Source organism: Toxorhynchites rutilus, chromosome 1 (assembly GCF_029784135.1).
Source record: "Toxorhynchites rutilus septentrionalis strain SRP chromosome 1, ASM2978413v1, whole genome shotgun sequence".
Lineage (NCBI taxonomy): Eukaryota > Metazoa > Arthropoda > Insecta > Diptera > Culicidae > Toxorhynchites > Toxorhynchites rutilus.
The window spans coordinates 117437549-117456284 of NC_073744.1; the positions used below are offsets into that span (position 1 = coordinate 117437549).

At 38.3% G+C, this 18736-nt stretch overlaps 1 protein-coding gene and 1 pseudogene across 1 annotated transcript; one reads left to right on the top strand and one right to left on the bottom strand.

The window, feature by feature from the left end:
• The first annotated feature begins 1958 nt into the window (after positions 1-1958).
• Positions 1959-2073, top strand: LOC129763886 (U4 spliceosomal RNA; annotated as a pseudogene).
• A 1738-nt stretch (positions 2074-3811) lies between these two features.
• LOC129761372 (uncharacterized) lies at positions 3812-9226 on the bottom strand. Its single transcript, XM_055759094.1, has one exon. The coding sequence runs from the start codon at positions 9224-9226 to the stop codon at positions 3812-3814; it is 5415 nt and encodes a 1804-aa protein (XP_055615069.1).
• Positions 9227-18736: the final 9510 nt, after the last annotated feature.

Below are 18736 nucleotides of genomic sequence, written 5' to 3' on the forward strand. Positions count from 1 at the left end.
AATTTTCTCACGATCCAACCGTGGATGTGACTGTGGCTTATGTGCTTGAGAGCACGGACCGCTTACCGGTGTCTAGTCGGCTGCAATTTTTGATGTGAACTATATTGGAAATAACCATTATCTGCTCCGTATCAATATCCGCTGGTTTAATATTACCGTCCGAAACATGGCCAATGCCGCCGCGGAGCAGTGCTCTGTGAGGCAGCGATTTGGACATGTGGGTCATGGTTGATCGCCAGAAAAAGAAAACTAAAAGCCAGCTGTTACACCGCAGATACTCGATACGGTTTCGATGTTTGATAAATGGCAATTTTGCAGCTAGCTGCCCAAATTGCGAATTAGGCGATATTAAAGTATTTGGTTTCACCTTGTTTGGTACGAATTGGGGAAGGAGTAACAGAAATAACGTAAAGATGAAACGATACATCATTTGATGAAAGCTTAGTTTTCATTAGTTTTCGGTTGTCGGTTGTCTTGAAATTTATGAGGTTATTCATCAACATGAACTATTTGTTACGAGAGGAAATCGACGACTAGCGGATTGGAACTGGACCTGGACACTTTCCGACACTTTAAGTACTTCGACCGACCAAATACTTCACCACACCATGTGAATTTCCGAACACTAGGTAGATAGTTTCACCACTTCACTAATTTACTTCGACAGTTTATTTTCAACTGAACAATTCACCTAATTGATTTAGCTACTACTGAACAATTTCACTACGATGGTTGATTTGAAACTGAACATTTCACTATGTTGGTTGATCTGTAACTGAACGATTCACTATGTTGGTTGATCTGTAACTGAACATTTCGTGCCTTATTTATACGGTACACGCAACAGTAAATTCTATTGTTTCATTATTGCTCGGGTATTCCAGAATATTCGCTATAAACAATGGGGCTTTGTTTTATAGCAGGTTCCATGCGTTCCTATCCTTTGACAATTCGATTGTTATTGTTTTGGTTATACAATGTTATTGTTGTGATGAGTGTTTGTGTTTTTCTGTGAATGCTCGCTGTGAGTATTATGTGCAATCTCGAATTTTACCGACGAAACGGGTAAGTACCTATTGTTATGCAATATGCCTAATATATATTTATATTTATATTGTTGCCGGTAATTGATCCAGATGAAAAGGTAAGTGGCGATAAATGTTATTGTTGATATAATGTTCTTTTCAATCCTCTCTTTTTTCAGGTGCGGATCCAGGATTTTGCGTTGCAGCTTAATGTTGTTTAGATTTGTTTTTGGTGTTATTTTAGTGTGAAAAATAAAGTGTTGAAATTCAATGTGTGTTAATTTTCTTTTTTATTAAATCCGATGGTATGGACCGGTGCGGGCCGGAACACTATTAAAACTGAAAAAGTGAAGAAACAAGTGAGTAAGAAATAAGAAAGTCGGCTAAGCTATGCTTTTTAACATTTTTCGAAAGGCACATAATTCTTTGTAACAGTGTATGGATTCCGGATTAGATAATTGGATTATGGATTTATCAGGGAATGTTTAGAGGCAATGGCCCTGCATACTAGCCGTATCCTATCTAATGTACTCCAGTAAGGTCGTTAGACAGTTGCCATCTTGAGGGGCAAAAATATGTTTGATTAGGGTAATATATTGTTTTTGAATTCCTCCCAAACTGCATACTATTTACTAATAATAACGCGAGGACCTTCATAGCATACCTGATAACTGTCTAAGTTCGTTGGTTTGAGTTCACGGTGGTTAGACAATAAGCCGTACATTAATGGTGTGACTACTTTTTTGCATCAGAAATTAAGTCTTCGTTTCACTTTATATGAACGTGAAAATAAGATTGCGTACGCGGGTAACAATTTCGTTCCTAGGGGGGTAGAAATGTGGATCGAAGTCAGTTGGCTGAAGAGGCAGATTTGTTTTCATTAGTCACGTCAATTACAATATTTTTTGACTAGAATAGTTCATCAATCATCCTAGCTTTGCGCAGTGGCGATATCGTAACCAATGAGGTACATCCGAGGTGCGATTATTGCTAGTTGAAAACTAATCAATCATCCTCACTCGTCAAATTTTCTAGTCAATTCAAATTATGTCGACGGCGATCCACGGTGTGGATTATCCGCTAAAGTGATTTCCATAGAAATTCTATAGAGATTTCCGATTTTTTTCAGTGAGAGATAAACATTTTCTCTTTTGTTTTGGTCATGACTTTTACATTATCTGACCACTGGTGTACACGACCTCACAGATGGATAGTTTAATGATTTAAGTATTGATAAAACATATCGCCTTATCCGCGAATTATATTTTTCGCGGTGACCTTGCCAGACAATTTCGCGGATAATCGGGGTTTTATTGTACCAGTGTGAAAGGAACGAAAGATTTTTATCAAAGTTGGTGTTTTCATCGAAGCCAGAAAAAAAAAATAATGGAGATTCTACCACGCTGCTCCATATAATTTGAAAAATCAATGCAAAAGTATAATATCAACCCAGCGTCTCCATCCCTCAAAACACATTGGTTTATTATTGCGATTGAGGCGACTGATGCAAAAATAATAACGCATAAGAAACTTTTTTTGAATAAATCGTGTAAATAATAAAAAAACCGATGGCTCAAGGTGAATCGTGATATGTCGACATCTGTCAACCAAATATTGTTTCTGAGTTTTGCACAACAAGTCCATTTTTACTGCGTTGGAAATGTCGATTTTCGCACCTTTTGCGGGAAGTTTTGATTTTATGTTTCTATTGGAAGTACAATGCAGCTAAAGCTCATCGAATTCTTGTGGAAGTTTATGGTGACTCTGCACCTTCGGATGGATTTTGTAAGGGATGGTTTAGATGATTTAAAAGTGGAGATTTTAGTGTTAAAGACAAAAAGGGTCCTGGTCCATGGAAAAAGTTTGAAGACGAATAATATCGGGAATCCAGCATTCATTTGATTCCTAGAACGTTTCTGTATGACCTTTCCATACAGATATGTTTTTGTATGAATGAAGAATTACTCCTTCGTCTTTGATGAAGAATAATTTAAGAATAAATAATGATCGAACAGCAAACCCGAAGGATAGTTTTGGAAACAAATAAATATTTTTCGAGATACCAGTAAATCTCGATTTTCTATGCAATTTTAAGATATTTGGCAGCAAATATTTTTTTTTAAATCCCGATTTCACTTCTGTTCGATTACGTACGAATCAAAAGACACCGTTTTGTAGCTTGATCAGCTTCAAAGCTGTAAATTTATTTATTAGTTCATTCTCATTCCTTTATTTCATTTTCACTTACATTTTCAGTGCCTTTTATCTTTTCTGTACTATAACTATAACTGATTTTATGTAGGATACTGATTTAAACGATTCAATTCGCTGCAATTCGTCTATCGTAATGGCTACGATGGTATTTACGCAATGGCTACGATTCATAGGGTACGCGGGGGGTCCATGGATGGCTTCACTTATCAGTGGTTCTTGTAACATCCCCCGGCCCGTGAAGCACTTCGATACTCCCTGCGGATACTGACGACTCTATACCGAGAACCTTTCCTACGTCAAGTACTGCTAGGTTCGTTGCCGGTCTGGATATCACTCCTCTTGCCGTTTGAACCGTAGCTCGTCGAGTTTGGCCACCCGCACCTCTTACTATTGATAATACGCGTCCTCGTTCCCAACTATTTCTCGAATTCTGATCCATCACCACTACTAGATCTCCAGGTTCCAACGGCTTCACTGGTTCGAACCACTTCGTTCGTCTGGTGAGCATTGGCATATACTCTCGCACCCATCTACGCCAAAATTCATCCACCATCAACTGGGTGAGTTTCCAACTATCGCGTAGAGCGCTTCCACTGTTTCCCAGCACTGGCCATGTGAGCATTTGTGAACGTTGTAGCACAATCGTGAGCGATTGTTTTTTGCTGCTGTATTTCCTCATTCAACTGACGGCTGGCTCCAACAAAATTGGTGCCGTTGTCCGTGTATACTTCCGCTGGAGCACCCCTCCTCGCTATAAATCTGCGAAATGCCATGATGCAAGACCTCGAGGAAAGAGTGTGTGCGACCTCCATATGCACAGCACGAATGGTGTGACAGGTAAATAGCACTGCCCATCTTTTCACTATGCTACGGCCTACTTTCACCTCTAATGGTCCAAAGTAGTCCACTCCCACGTAGGTAAAAGGTCTAATAAATGGAGTCAGACGAATTTTCGGGAGCGGTGCCATCATCGGGGGCATAGGTTGCGCCTTCTTTACCTTGCAGAGTTGACATTCTTTAGTAACCCGCCGGATAAGCGAGCGAAGATTTGAAATGTAAAATAGTTGTCTCATTTCGTTGAACACGGTTTCACCGTTCGCGTGATGAAATCGTCGGTGAAAACTGTCCGTAAGGAGGAACGTGATTAGATGATCCTTAGGTAATATGATAGGGTACTTAGCTGCATACGGGGCTTGAGGAGCCGCCCCGATTCGGCTACCCATCCTGATAATACCCAGTTCATCCAGAAACGGCGACAGCTTGTATAACGGACTGGATTTATTCACTGTATGGTTGGCTCCAACATTTAGTTCTACTACTTCGTCGCTATACACTTGCGTCTGTACTTGTCGCCATAGTGTCACTTCAGCTCGTTGCAAATCTCCGCTCAGTAAAGTAAAGTTTTCAGCCTTTGAGACACGCTTCAGCATAATATTCACGGCACGATGCACGTATGCTGTCGCTCGCAGCATACGGTTCCAATTTGAAAAACGGGATACATCTATTAGCGGCGAAGAGAATTTGTTGTGATGTACATATACAGCCCGTAACTCTTCATGTGTAGTGGTACTTTCTTTCGCATTAGACGGCCAACGGTATTCTGGCTCGAACAAGAAATCTGGCCCGGAAAACCAACGATCCTCGGGTTTAAAACTAGGACCGTCTCCCCATTTCGTCGCATCATCTGCCACATTTATTTTTGATGGTACGTGTCGCCACTCATCAATGCTGGTTATAGAAAGTATCTCGCCGATTCGGAACGCGACAAACGGATGATACTTGCGACTATCCGAGCGCAACCATGCGAGCACTGTTGATGAGTCCGACCAAAGAAACCGCTGATTGACGGTTACAGTCAGAGATTGACTAATTGCTTGAGCTAACCTTGTCCCAATCATGGCCGCTTGGAGTTCCAAACGCGGAATCGATAAAGCTTTCAATGGTGCGACTTTTGTTTTCGCAGCAACCAATGTACACTGCCGCCTGACCCCATCGTCAAATCGGAGATATCCGACACATGCGTACGCGATTTCACTCGCGTCAACGAAGATATGAAGCTGTATATTATCCGTAGGGCGAAAGTTTGTCTTCTGGAAGAAGCATCGAGGCACTTTAACATTCTCAAGATGCTCTATGAGTTCACTCCAGCGGAGCCATCGGTCTTGCAGTCGATCGTCTATTGGTACATCCCAATCGGTCCCCGATCTCCATATATCCTGCATGAGCACCTTCCCGTGGACGACGAAATGTGCAATGAACCCAAGAGGATCAAAAAGCGTCATAACAGTTCGCAACACTTGTCTCTTCGTAGGAATACTTCGGTTCTCAATTAAATTTCTGATATGCGATTTCGTTGCTGTGTCGAATGTAAATACGTCTGAAGATGGCACCCACGTCAGTCCAAGAACCCGCTCTGTATCCACCTGCTTATCCAGGTTCATACATTTGCTCGAACCTCGTTGCGATTCGCTCAATGCGTTCAGTACTTCTGGCGAATTGGAAAGAAATTTGCCAATTTCGAACCCTGCTGCTGCGTGAATGTTCTTCACTTCTTGAACCAGCTGAATTGCTTCCTGTATTGTGTCGGTGCTATCGAGAAAATCATCGACATAATGATTCTCGATTATTCCTTGTACTGCTCTTGGATACGATTCTATATATGCCCTCGCGTTTTCGTTTTTGACAAATTGTGCTATACAAGGAGAACACGTCGCTCCGAAAGTCGCAACGTCCATAATGAATATCTGCGCCGGATCTGCAGGATTATCCCTCCAGAGGAATCTCTGAGACTGTTTGTCTTCCTCCCGTATTCGTATCTGGTGGAACATCTCACGTATGTCCCCACTCACTGCGATGTTTCTTTGTCTGAAGCGGGTCAACACTACCGGTAAAGAATTTAGTAGGTCCGGCCCTTTCAGGAGCATATCATTGAACGATACTCCATTCACTCTCGCTGCAGCATCCCATACTAGACGTATCTTGTTAGGTTTATTCGGATTTGTGACTACTCCCAATGGTAGATACCATACTCTTCGTTCATCCGTATTCTCCAATTCGCCTTTCGATGCTTTGTGTGCATAGCCTTTCTGTTGATATTGCTCGAGCTGCTGTTTCACCATATCTCTCAATACAGGATTACGTGTCAATCGCTTTTCGAAACTCGCCAACCTTTTCTGCGCCAACGGTAAACTGTTGGGAAACACTGGGTTCTCGTATTTCCAGAGTAATCCAGACTCGAAATAATTTCCCTTTCGTTTAACGGTTCGATTGAGAATTTCAATTGCTTGTTTGTCAGCCTCTGCCTCTGGCTTACTAGTCACCGTGCTCTCCTCTACCAGAAAAAAATGTTTCATGAGATTGTGAAGATGTTGATTGCTGATGCTAAAATGAAGGTTCACCCTTTCTATCATTTTTCTTGCTCCAGCTTGTCTCCCGAACGCACACCAACCCAGCCTTGTTTTAACAGCTATTGGACCGCAACTGTTTCCCTCGCGCAGCTTCAACGAAGTTAATAGTCTTACATGTTCTAATCCGATAATCATCTGTGGAGCCACGTTAGTATAACTTTTAACTGGCAGTCCTCTAAGATGTGGAAACTGTTCTGCTAATTCCTCATAGCACATCGACTGCTTTGGAAGTTCCAACTTATGCACTGTTTGAACGTTCTCGATTGCGTACTTTTTCGTCAGTCCCTTTCCAGAAATAGTGAGGCTAATACTACGCGAACTTTTCTCCTCACGTGTTATTTTACTTGTCCATACTAATATCAATGGATTGATCGGACCCTTAATTCCCAAGCGGTCGGCTACTTCTGCTTCTAGAAGTGTCGAACTGGAACCTTTGTCCAGAAATGCGAAAATGTCAGTTTGCTTCCCGTTTCCAACTATGGTCACCGGAACATATCGAAAGAAAGAAAATGAATGGTTCGAATGGTGATTCTGATAAACCGTTCGATCATAGCTGGTCGATGCTACGGGATCACTTGATACTTTCGAAACACTGTGCAACAATGGATGGTGGTGGATACGACATCCATCTTGTCCACACTCCTTCTTCGACCGACAGGACCATTTTCGGTGTGGTATTAAACAAGTGCGACAGAGATTCCTCAGACGGACTGCTTTCCATCGCCCATCGATATCTAACTTTTGAGAATCGAGGCAATCGAGAATACGGTGACTGGGACTGTCGCAATACGAGCATACTTTTATTGTCGACTCGGATTTTTCGTTCACGTCGGATGATTCTTGAGAATGGACAAACAAACTTTCTTTCTGTTTCGCTTTCTCTGTTTTCGATGATTTCGTTGAATTCGGAGTATATTCTACGTTCAGCGTTAGATCAGACGCTAGATTCACTAGGCCTGCCATAAATTCATTGAACGTCGTCAGGTTGACATTCTCTCGTGTCTGCTTGAAACAACCCCACTGGATTTTGATGGAAGCGGGTAGTTTCTCCACCATCTCTTGGAGTAACATAGGATTCCAAAGATGTGCATGCTGCCCAGCAATTATTATGTGATCCACTAAATTCTGGACTGCCAGTCCATAGGTGATTATTGTACCGAGACTTTCCGCCTTCGGCGGAGCAACGCTTCTAAGCTTCTTCAACAACGAGTTGATTAAAATTTCCGGACGGCCGTACAATTTGTGCAGGGTTTCTATCACATTTGGAACAGAAGCTGGTAGAAGAAGTCGACTCTTCACAGTTTCCAGAGCATGCCCTCGTAAGCACCGTTGAAGTCGGGCAAGATTCTCTGCATCGCTGTAGCCACACACTTCGGTTGTATTTTTGAAGGAGCTGTAAAACATGGGCCAATCTTCTGGATCACCAGAGAAGATCGGTAACTCCCGAGACAATACTTGCCGCGCTGCCAGTTGCGAGTTGGTTGGCCCTTGTTGAATCGTATGAACCGGCCAGCCAGGTCTTACTTCGTTCGCTATTGACTGCACATACGGAGGCTGGTTTGGGCAGAATGTTCGCGACTGCGATGTCGATGAATTATATTGACTGAATGCGTTTCTCATATCACGCGTGGAACGAATGTTCGAATTGGTCATTTCGCAAATGTTTCTCGTTGGGACATAATACGTCGACATCAAAGGTGCTGGACGCGAAGAACTTTCATCATATACGGTGGCATTTTGAAGCGGTTTCATCTGCTGAGCGGAGGATATATTTTGGCGTGATGACTGAATCAACTGGTCTGATGAAAACGTAATCGTCGCGGTAGATGGTAGGGCAGCCTTTACAACTATGGCGGGGGTATTCACATCCCGGAACATTTGGTCAACTGGCGCTGATTTTCCAATTTCGCTGGTGACGAAACTTTGTCGAGGTGATTCGGTGACAATAGCTGATGCTGTTCCTAGTGTAGGAACCGACGTCTTTGGGGTGGATGAACTTTGTGGAAGCGGTGCTAGACTCTTCGGGACTGACTGTGTCTCCAAAGCTATGTTTGCTTCCTCTCCACTAGCGCCTAACTGAGTCGAGGCTAGATTATTCGACTGAGTTCTAACCGATCTGGCGCCTTCCGCTGTCGTGTTTCCTTTATTAATCCAACCTTCTACTCTTTCACGTCTAGATTTAGCACTTACTTCGCTTCTTCTGGTACTCACATTATCATTTTCTTCTATCAGGATCAATAGATCATAGTTCTTCTTCAAATACTCCTCCTCTTCTACAGCTTGCTTCTTCTTCATTTCCCGCTGTTCTTCGAGTAACTGTAAACTCAGATGCACACGCTGTGATCGTCTACTTAGGGCTGCCGAACCTTGGCTCAAGTGTACCGATTGTTCGGTAGGTACATCTTTTCTGCACTGATCGCACTTCCAAACACGACCGGGTTCTGCAATCGAATCTCCAACACCAGCGCAACCAAAATGAACCCAAACATCGCATTCATCACAACAAACCATATTATCCGCGGATTCCGGACGATCGCATTTGCCACAACAACGACCATCATTTCCAGATACGTTCTCCATTGTAATAGAGGATATGGTAGATTTTCTCCCTTACTGCGGTGAATGAAAATCTTTGAAGTTTTGTTCGATTACGTACGAATCAAAAGACACCGTTTTGTAGCTTGATCAGCTTCTAAGCTGTAAATTTATTTATTAGTTCATTCTCATTCCTTTATTTCATTTTCACTTACATTTTCAGTGCCTTTTATCTTTTCTGTACTATAACTATAACTGATTTTATGTAGGATACTGATTTAAACGATTCAATTCGCTGCAATTCGTCTATCGTAATGGCTACGATGGTATTTACGCAATGGCTACGATTCATAGGGTACGCGGGGGGTCCATGGATGGCTTCACTTATCAGTGGTTCTTGTAACAACTTCAATCTTTTTTTGACAACGATAAAAAACGCGCAAAATGTAATGCGTATGGGAAAACGGAAATACTTCCAATTTTTCTCAGTTTAAATTATTTACGGACTCGGGAATTGTATTGCGTAGCATATAAAACAAATCTCATAGATTATCCAATTCTATTGATATGTAAACTAACAATATCCGTAAACAGCAAACATATTTAAGACAGTTCCATAAAAATTAACCTGTTTTTTAATTCTGATTCAGGAAACAGGTGACACTTTGATGAAATAAAGTTAATGTTAGTAACTACATTCTGTCAAATATATACCGAATTTTTTTGTTTTAATGAAAATGCTTCATTTATCATCTAAATTTATATTATCGCTTTCATAATAGGCCTTTCTGAAGCAAAACACTATTTCCAATGAACAATCCAGTCATAGAAACACTTTTTACAGCTGTAAAATTCAGGAATTGCCTTCAGTTTAAGTATTATTGACTGTTTGGCCCTTCGGAAGGAATTCCGAACGGACAACATCATACTAAAAATTACTGAGAAAAAAAAGTTATTTTGGTATATATGTCCTTTGAAACGAACTAAATGACAGAGGGCGCTCAAATTTCATATTAGGATCACTGACAGTAGTACCAACTTGAAAAAAAATAATTTAAAATGTTCAGCGAGATGATGTAAAATCACAAATTCTTGGTATATTGAACGGATTTTGTTGATTTGAATACCAATAAGATTTATCGAATATGTTATACATTACGATTTCCTAATTTGTAAATAGTTAAATTTAACGAAAATTGGAAGCATTCCCATTTCCACACACATTTGGTCGGGGATCTGCCAAAACGAACCAAGCGCCAAAAACATTGTTTTGAGGTATTTTAATTTGAAGTTTGGGCTCCCACTAATTGACTGTGTCTGATCAAATCTATCATTTTACCGCTCACGTATTACAAACAGGATGTCAAACATAATACTTCCTTCATGCTGTAACGCACTGCCGTTCTACGCATAGTTGACCCATTTTCCAAAATCAGCAACTGAGAAAAAACGCAATAAAAATTTTCTCGCATATTTGTCTACCAAATGTTTTAAGCATTTCAATTTAGCAATACACCGGGTTTTTTATAAGCACTATACTATTGTTCAATGAAATGTGATGAGAACCCCTCACTGAATCAATCAACCTTGATTACGGGTTTAAAAATCCAATGTGGGACTGTTATGCCTAGAATATCAACATGGGACAATCAAACTTGTTTTTTTTTTATTCAAATCGTTTATTTTTACAGGCTCAGGTTTAAAGGAGCCGAACTCCTTACTGTATTGTTACTAGTATATATACATTTTTCCTTAATTCTAAACTCGAGTCGACCGATTACTCGCGGTCGACTCGAGTTTAGAAGGGTGACATATTTTCTTTAGGAAAAGGAGGGGATATGAGGATATGTTGACAATGATCACACTCACACTCTCAATCACACTCATCACGCTCAATTCTTAAACCTATCTTATATCTAATATGTATTTACATTTCATCTTATTCTTAAGAAGGGATCCGATCTCTCACAAAGGAAAAGGAAAAGGAAAAACTAAGGGTATAAGGACAATCACACACGAAGATCGATAGCTTTAAGGAATACATATAAGTTAACACCGAGATGACTTCATTATCGCGCAGCGTCAGCATAGCCACCCATAAACATCATCCCAGACAAAATGCAGAAGATCATAAATTAGCCACCCAGCGGACAGGCGGGCGATCGAGACATAAACATAAACATTGACCAGACGAATTATCGAGAACGGAACTTTCCCAGGAAATCGATAGCATGATTTCATCATGCTATTTCACAACAACGCATCACCAGATCAATATAAATAGAGCAGGGCCACGATTGTAGAGTTAGTCTTAAATTAGTCTCAGTTTAGTCTTAATCTTAGTTTTAAGTAAAAGTAGAGCATAGCTCTAAAATAAATATTTTTTTTTCTTTAAATTCTAAGAAAGAAAATTAACTGGCGCCCGAATAGGGACCCAGAGTGTGCAGTGATAGTCATAGTGTGGAATCAAGTGTTATGAGTATTACAACGTTAAAGTGAAGTAGTCCATATCACAAGCACCGGAATAGTACAACTGTTAAAGGATTTGTACATCCGGACTATCATCAACCGCTTAACCCAATCGCAACAAGGCAGCCGTACGTAACGTTCCTGAGTAGCTGGTTTATCCTGAGGAAAGGGATCCAACGCGACGTACTGAGAAGGTGAGCAACACACTCCAGGTTCCTGCTCAGCAGATTCCATTCGCACCCGGCGAAGCTGAGATAAAAGGTAGTAATAGGACATCGGTAAGGACCATCTGAACACGCGTACCGGAGCTTGCTGAGATCACCACTGATAAAGGATTGGTGGCCAGAAGTACGTTGTCCCGCAGTCTCAAGGAGTACCCTCAAGATGTTCAGGCTAATCATGTAAGTCAAATAATTTTTTTTTATTATAAATATACCGCATAAAGCGAAGTGAAATATAAAAATACCGCATAAAGCGAAGTGAAATATAAATATACCGCATAAAGCGAAGTGAAATATAAAAATACCGCATAAAGCGAAGTGAAATATAAAAAAAACCGCAAAAAGCGAAGAAAAATAATAATTATCAAAATAAAATTATACCACACAACATCACAAAAATTAAAATAAAAATATAAGGAAATTAAATAAGAATACGAAAATACGAAACAAATAGAATTAGATAACGACCCTCTTTGAATAAAGAGGAAGAATTATTTTAAACAAAGAAACGACCTTCTTTCAATAAAGAAGAAGAATTATTTTAAGGAACGACCTTCTTTTACTAAAGAAGAAGAATTATTATTAGGAAGCGACTTCTTTTTAAAGAAGAAGAATATTTTTTTGTTACTAATATTTAAGGAAAATTTTTAACTTTCAAAATTGATCCTGACAGCATTGCCGACTTATTGCAAAATTTCCATCTTAATATGGCTCAACAACAAATTCAAGATCTGATCAATCGAGTAAATGCACTCGAAAATGCAAGACCAGGAATCGCATTCCAAGAGTTGGATTACAGTGATCCACCACTTTTCCTCCAAAACGCAGACGGAACACCCGTTAACCCAGAGTCTATCGAGAAGCTATCTGATTTGGTGAAAGATTTACCGATATTTAACGGCGAACCAAATGAGGTCAGCATCTGGATAAATGACGCTGAAGGTTTAATCAATCTTTACAAGCCTCATCATCAAAGTACAACTGATGAAAAAAATAAGTTTCATATGGTGTGTAAAGCCATAAGAAGGAAAATTCGAGGTGAAGCGAATGATGCTTTAGTAGCATCAAACGTTAACATAAATTGGCTATTAATTAAGAAAACACTTTTAACATACTATGGAGAAAAGAGGGATCTCGGTACTCTCGACTATCAGTTAATAAGTTCGCATCAACATGGTCAAACTCTTGAACAATATTATGATAAGATCAATAGATTGCTCTCACTTATTGCCAACCAAATTAAAACAGATCCTCGATTTCAACATCCTGAAGCCTCTCGTGCTATGATTGAGAATTATAATGATAAAGCTATCGATGCTTTCATCCGAGGTCTAGAAGGAGATGTAGGAAAATTCTTGAAAAATTACAAACCTGATTCGTTAGCAGCCGCATATGCTTACTGTGTATCTTTCCAAAATGTAGAATTCAGAAACCAATTAACAAGAAATAGAACTCCAACATTCGCTAGTGTCCCAAGAAACCAAATTCCATTACCACCTCCTATTCCTCCAAAAAGAAGACCTGAAATTACTAATTTCAGATTACCCTTTATACCTCCACAGCGACCGCTTCAATATAATAGACCTTTCCAAAACAATTATCCACTAGGACCTCAACGATATCCTAATAATCAACCAATAGTACCTCAAAGAAATAATTTCAACCAACCTCCTCAACCCCCCAGAAATCCTTTCAATCAAGTCAATAAACCTGAACCTATGGAAGTAGACCCTTCCATTAGAACAAAACAAGTCAATTACAAAAATAGGCCCCAAATTTCTAATCAATTTAAACCACCACTAAAAAGACCCCGAATGTATAACATGAATTCTGTGAACCAACCTGAAATGAACAAATAATTGAAGAACATAATACAGAAATACCCGATGAAATGGAACATGAACAGCAAATCAAAGAAATGATGTCTAATGATTCTACTTTTGAACGCTATATGCAACAATGGGAACAAAATGAAAATTCGGAAGATTTCATTGAAGAAAATGTTGAATTCAATTTTTTAGGCTAAAGTCAACATTACCATATTTCTTATATTATGGTAATCCAAACAAACCTTTGAAAATTTTAGTTGATACTGGATCAAATAAAAACTTTATTCACCCTCGCTTTACTCAAATTGCACATACCGTAAAAAACCCCTTTACAGTTTCATCAGTCGGAGGAGATATTCTAATCAACAAATACTCTCAAGGTAAGTTCTTTTTACCATATTCTAATATAATGATTAAATTCTACCATATGAACGAGTTAAAAACATTTGATGCAGTAATAGGACATGATACATTAAAGGAACTCAAAGCTATAATCAATACCTTCAAAGAGAAATTGATACTTCCAGGAAATTATGAAATACCTTTGTTACAGCATAAATTTCAAGAAATAAACAAAATTCAAATCAGGAATGAACACCTGACAGCAGAAGAGAAATCAAAATTAGATATATTTTTAGGACAATTTCAAGATTTATTTCAGCCACCTGATGAAAAACTACCGTTCACCACTAGAGTTAAAGCTGAGATCAGAACAACAGACGAGAATCCTACCTACAGCAAATCATATCCATATCCACAGGCATTAAAAACCGAAGTGTGCAAACAAATAGACAAACTTCTCAAGGATGGAATTATCAGACAATCACGGTCCGCATACAACTCACCAATATGGATAGTACCCAAAAAAATAGACGCATCTGGAGAAAGAAAGTATAGAATGGTAATAGACTATCGACGACTCAACGCAAAAACAATCAGTGACACTTACCCAATTCCAGAGACATCTGTAGTCCTTGCAAACTTAGGTGCAAACAAGTATTTTACAACTTTGGATTTAGCATCCGGATTTCATCAAATCCGAATGGCTGAAAAAGACATTGAAAAAACAGCCTTTTCTGTTAATAATGGTAAATACGAATTCGTTCGTATGCCATTTGGTTTAAAAAACGCTCCCAGAATATTCCAAAGAGTAATGGATGACGTTTTACGTGAACACATTGGTAAAATTTGTTATGTCTACATAGATGACATAATAATCTTCGGTAAGACTTTTGACGAACACCTAAAAAACATTAAGACAATCTTCGAAACATTACGAAAAGCAAACTTCAAAATACAACCAGACAAATCCGAATTTTTGAAAACTGAGGTTGAATTTCTTGGATTCATTGTCTCAGAAAATGGACTTAGACCAAATATGAAAAAGGTCGAATGTATTCAAAAATACCCAGAACCAACAAATTTGAAGGAATTACGAGCATTCCTAGGACTATCAGGATACTATAGGCGTTTTGTCAAAAACTACGCAACACTTGCTAAACCGTTGACAAAACTTTTAAGAGGGGAAGATGGCCATCGCCAAATTCCTAAAACTCAGTCAAAAAACTTTTCGATCAAATTAGACGAAGAAGCGCGACAATCTTTCAAAACTCTCAAAGAAATTCTATCTTCGGAAGACGTACTCACATTCCCAGACTTTGAAAAATCATTCATACTCACGACCGATGCATCAGATAAAGCAATTGGTGCAGTATTATCACAACAATTTCCAGAAGGAGAAAGACCCATTACTTTCATTTCCAGAACTCTTTCAAGAACCGAAGAAAATTATGCGACTAACGAAAAAGAAATGTTGGCAGTTGTTTGGTCCCTTAACACATTAAGAAATTTCATTTATGGAACAAAAATCAAAATTTATACTGACCATATGCCACTAACTTTTACGTTATCCCCAAAAAATAGTAATGCAAAGCTAAAACGTTGGAAAGCATATCTGGAAGAGCATGATTATGAGTTACACTATAAACCAGGAAAATCCAACATTGTAGCTGATGCATTATCTCGAATCCAAATTAATTCATTAACCGCTACACAGCATTCCTCTGATAATGATGACAACTCCTATATCCCATCTACAGAAACACCTATTAACGTATTCAGAAATCAATTAATTTTCAAAATCAATCCAAGATCTAGTTACGAAATGAATATTCCATTCGAAAAATTCAAGAGACATATATTTTGTGAACCACGTTTTACAGTAGAATTTTTAAAAGACAAATTAAAAAGATTTTTAATACCAGGAATAATAAATGGAATTCTAACAGATGAACCAATAATGGCAACAATACAAGAAATATACAAAGAAAATTTCAATTCACAAATTGTAAAGGCACGATATTCACAAACACAGGTTACAGATATAAATGAAGAAGAACAACAATTAGAAGAAATAAAAAATGTCCATAATTTCGCTCACAGAAACGCAAAAGAAAACGTACTACAATTAATAAAGCACTTCTATTTTCCAAAAATGAATAAATTAACTCAAGACTATGTAAAAACATGTGAAATTTGTAAAACTGAAAAATATGATAGAAATCCACAAAAGTATATCCCAGTTAAAACTCCAATTCCAAATTATCCAGCAGAAATTATACATATAGATATTTTCGTTTACAATCAAAATGCATTATTTATATCATCCATTGACAAATTTTCCAAATTTCTAAAAATTAGACCAATCAAATCAAAATCTATTGCACATATCAAAGATGTATTAATGCAATTAATATACGATTGGGATGTACCCGCACAAATTGTAATGGATAATGAAAGCGCTTTTGTATCAAATGTAATGGAACAACAGATTAAAGGATTAGGAATAGAAATATTTAAAACACCAGTACACAGATCTGAAACAAATGGACAAATAGAAAGATGCCATTCAACAATAAGAGAAATAGCTAGGTGTATAAAAGCACTAAATCCAGAAATAACTATAAACGAATTAATACAACAGGCAGCCCATAAATATAACAATTCGGTTCATTCAGTCACAAATGATACTCCACATAATATATACCAGGGAAGAAATATAAATAATTTGCCATTAGAAGAATTTAACAAACAAAGAGAAAAATTACACGAAAAAATAATCAAACTTTATAAAGAAAAAGAAGAAAAATTACCACAGAACACATATCCAAGTTATACACCAGATACATATGCTTACGAAAAATCAAATGATATATCTAAACGAAAAAGTAGGTACAAAATAATCAAAATCAAAGAAGACCATAACACACATGTAATAGACATATATGGAAGGAAAATTCACAAAGCAAATTTAAGAAAACCCTAATTGTAAATTCTTTTCCATCTTTTCAGACTCGCCATCTGCGTGTCTATTGTTAAACCGATATTGCAAGTACATGACCTCACAAACAACCCACTAGCAATTATACCGTTAGGAGAAGCTAAAATCAAGATAGGTTACATCAGGATAATACACCCAATCAGTTTACTAGAAATAGAAAATACAATAGCAGGCATAAACAGAGAAATTCAGAATCACCCTTATCCAAACACATTGTATGAATTGATTCAGATAAAAAATTATAAATTGTATGAAACATATTTAAAATTAAGACCCAAAACAAGAAGGACCAAAAGATGGAACACGATCGGAACCATATGGAAATGGATAGCTGGAAGCCCCGACGCAGAGGATCTACGAATAATCAACAGCTCGATGAACGCCCTAATACTCCAGAACAACAAACAGGTGATGATTAATGAAGCCATCAGTAAACGCATCCAAGAGATAACAGACGTCGCTAACCAAATATTAACCGTCGAAAGCGAAAGACTCAAAAACCACTCCATGGAAATAAATCAGCTAGTACTCCTGTCAAACCTCGATTCACTACAAAATCAAGTTGAAACATTAGAAGAAGCCATACTCATGGCAAAACATGGCATTCCTAGCAGCAGAATATTATCGATGAGAGATTTTCAAACAATTACCACTTTTCTGGACAATCACAATATTTATGTTGCATCATATGAAGAATTACTTTCAATGTCAACACCTCAAGTTACCTTGAACAACACACATATAGTATACATGTTGAAAGTGCCCCAAGTATCAACAAATACGTATGAGTACAACTATATTGATTCCACTATCAAAAATAGCAAACGCATTTGGATAAAACAAAATTACCTTTTGCGAAATCAAACTCATATTTACGAATCAGAAAAACCATGCGAAAATCCAGAAAATCTATATCTCTGTGAAAGCTATTTTCTTAAACCGACATCAGAATGTATTCACAAACTAATCCAAGGCAAGCATTCAAATTGTACTTTCGAATAAGTCTACTCCACAGGATTAGTAAAAAGAATCAGCGAAGCAGTTATTCTCATCAATGACGCTAAGGTTGAAGTGACCTCCAATTGCAGCAATTCAACACGAGTACTCGAAGGAAGTTTTTTATTACAATTTGAAGATTGTAACATCTATATCAACGGAGAACTTTACGCCAATCTCGATGTCAATATTCCAGGACGACCTTATCATCCCACAACAGGTCTAATTGTTCATGAAGCGCATATCATTGATTCACCTTCAAATGATTATCTTCAAAACTTAACACTCGAGCATAGAGATACATTAGATACTCTAAAACTAAAGAATGAGTCATTACAGTGGTCATTGAATTTATTCAGTTCATTGGGAACTACGACAATAATCCTCATCATAACCGCAATAGCGATATTTTTCTTTCTCTCCAGAAGATCAACCACGAAAATTCAAGTTCAACTTCCAAAAGAATCGACACAAAACATCGCATTGAATGAGCTGAAGTCAGCAGAACCAACGATCGAATTATCGGACGAGCGGAAGAAAGAAATCGAGAATTTTATTAATATGCCATCACCATTCCGGACAGTTAATCAACTTTGAGGACAAAGCGATCAAGAGGGGAAGAGTTAACACCGAGATGACTTCATTATCGCGCAGCGTCAGCATAGCCACCCATAAACATCATCCCAGACAAAGTGCAGAA

What these genes read in the sequence shown, in the direction of transcription:
- LOC129761372 (XM_055759094.1), bottom strand. Translation starts at nt 9,226, where the DNA reads ATGGAGAACGTATCTGGAAATGATGGTCGTTGTTGTGGCAAATGCGAT.